Source organism: Lottia gigantea (assembly GCF_000327385.1).
Source record: "Lottia gigantea unplaced genomic scaffold LOTGIsca_18, whole genome shotgun sequence".
In the NCBI taxonomy this organism is placed as follows: Eukaryota; Metazoa; Mollusca; class Gastropoda; family Lottiidae; genus Lottia; species Lottia gigantea.
The window spans coordinates 251482-254246 of record NW_008708301.1 but is presented as its reverse complement, the minus strand read 5'-3'; the positions used below and the strand labels follow the sequence as shown (position 1 = coordinate 254246).

Sequence of the window (2765 nt, the reverse complement as noted above, 5' to 3'; positions counted from 1 at the left end):
TAAATGCATGTATGGTGAAATATAAATGAACAACTATAATATATTACGTGAAAGTATAATCATATACGTGGCGCTTCTGGTAGTATTTCTTAAAATCAGGATCTAAACGAAAGAGAAGTCAAGTCTTTGGGTCCCACAATGATATTTAGTTTAATATCTCCCAGCCAGTGGGGTTTCTATTAAGCAGCTCATTAATTTCGCTCATATGTTGCATAACCGACATACTTCATTTCATAGCTTTATTACAAAATACAAACAAATAGATAGACGCAAGTGTTAGTTCATGGTTAGAACATGGTAAATCATTTTTTGTAAACATAATTTCGGTGTCTTGTGTTTAACTTCATTCACCAATTGTTCCCAGTAAGTAAGTAGGATGTATTTTTTATAAGACATATAAAAGTAGGAAGATTACAATAAAACATTAAGATATATGGATATATTACTTTTGCATTTATTACATAATACGTTTCGAAACACATACTGGTAACGTTTTACTTGATAACGTTACCTGTATGTGTTCCGAAACGTAGTATGTTATAAATGCAGAAGTAATATATCCATATATCGAAGTAGTGTTTTATAGTAAGTAGAATGGTATATTGTTTATTTTGGAACACTTTTCCAAGTGCATAATTTGAAAAAAATAAAAATAAATAATTAAAACATTTATCAGAGAGAGCAAATATATATAAATGAAAAAATTCTAAATTATTTGTGAATACAGATAGACTATACAGAAAAATGATTGTGCTGTATAATTCGCATATTCTTGTACCATCAAATTTAATATTGGCGAAGTGTATTCAGATATATTTATGGTAATAGAAAATTTTAAAACGATGATCTAATGGTCGATGGCAATAATGGCAGTGATATGTTTTATCGTTGATTGTTCATATACTCATGTATATTATTTGATTCATATCTTACTTGTTTAGATAACCGGACAACGTATTGGTTTTATATTTATCCTGTGTGAATTTCACAAGTTAAACTGAATTGAATTTTAACTTGTAGTAGACAATTAGCACCTATTCAAGTGAATTTCGATCATATAGAATCTTAATTGCAGACAATGTTCGTAATCAAACACTTGTCATCTTAGACAATTTGGGTCTTGCCGTTGGGTGGAGACTTGTTCCTTGAAATGAACCTGGATTGGGTAACCGATGTGGGCTCTTAGCACGAACACCAACACGTCTAGGAGCAAGTACCCGTTCTTTCCGATGAGGATCAGTGAGAATTGAGCTAGGAACAGTAGGTGAGGCTGAACGTGGTGTTGGTGGAGTTTTAGCAATTGCTGGTATCATAGGAATCTGCATGATCTTTGTCTCCGGTGAACCGGAAGTTAAGCTTGTGTAATTTTCCCCAAATTGATTAAACCGTTTAAATGAAGAACGACGTTCAGACGCTGATTGTGGATCTCGTAGTTTTTCTGTACTCGTAGTTGGTTTTTGAGGTGGTGGAGGTGGTAATAGGGGCTGTTTCTCCGACTGGTCGGACGTACTAGCAGCACTTATTTCACCTAAATCAGACGGTCTCACTACAATTTGTGGAACATCCATTGTGTTTGTGGAGCGATCTTCACTGTCAATTTTTTTCGATTCAAGGATAATTTTTTGATTTGATAATTGTGCGCCTTCAATAATCCCTGAGGTGTAAAATTTGACAGCATATTGTTTATATTTACTATCACTACATGTCTCTTCTACTATTTCTGCTGGTGGACAATACTCCTCGAATACATCTCTTAAATTATTGATATAGAACGACGCAACTACGTCACCACCGCGTCTCCGTTTTATAGTTACGGGTGCCCTATGGCTTGGCATTCTTAGTATCGTCTCAACCGTGAAGTCGTAAGCGATTTCAATTTGTTTTAACGATACCCCAGTTATATACGTATGCTTCTTTTCTACGGCAATATCGCTCGTCGCCTCTAATACTAAAGTGTCTTCGAAACTTTCTCCCTCCGCTTTGGTCACTTGGAGGCTCATGTTTAACCCTTCGCCAGCCTTACTGTCAACTTTGTCTTTTGGCAATTTAAGCGTCAGATGAGCTTTCCCATCAAGAGTAAATCCTTTCTGAAAAGTAACATTCACTGCAGCTTTTCGCGTTCTTTCGAATCGAAACTTGTATGTCTGATTTGTATCCGTATTATTACGAAATTCAGTTTTGAGTTCTGACACATTTTCTTGTTTTTGGCTGATATTTCGGGAAGACGCGGGTTTAAGCTGCCGTTGAACAAACCTCTGTTCGATGTCCTCTGTGTGATAATAGTTTAGGGGCACTTCTATTATAAAATCACGACGTCTTAAAAACGTTTTCGAGACGGCTCCCATTGAGGATTTAAATTCGTTCCATGCATATTCCTCAATTACTCTTTTAACATCAATAAATGTCGACTCTTCTGTCGGCGACGCCCCACACAGACACAGCATAGCAAGTCTCATTCAGATCTGCCTGATCCCACTTCACCATAACATACAACAATCCATCTGAAATTAGAAAAAAATAATATTATAGAATAAACTAGAGCTTTTCAAATTTGTCGGAGCTCACAGACAATTTATTATGTTCGTTAAACATATATTTTGGGATATTTGACATTTTTTCTCAGTATGCAGGTTCTATTAGACAAAGTTTACTCTCGGTCGTTCAAGGCAAGGCTTGGGGGTCTGTTCCACAGACAGTCCATTCACTCTGTACAATAATAAGGAATTTCAAAGTGAAGGAGGGGGTGGGGGCGAAGCGGGACCCTC

At 36.2% G+C, this 2765-nt stretch overlaps 1 protein-coding gene across 1 annotated transcript; it reads right to left on the bottom strand.

Moving 5' to 3' along the window:
* Positions 1-1088: 1088 nt before the first annotated feature.
* LOTGIDRAFT_158666 (hypothetical protein) lies at positions 1089-2456 on the bottom strand (the record flags this gene model as incomplete). The annotated part of the gene is made up of 1 exon (XM_009052114.1): positions 1089-2456. The coding sequence occupies one exon, from the start codon at positions 2454-2456 to the stop codon at positions 1089-1091; it is 1368 nt and encodes a 455-aa protein (XP_009050362.1).
* Between the last annotated feature and the right edge of the window lie 309 nt (positions 2457-2765).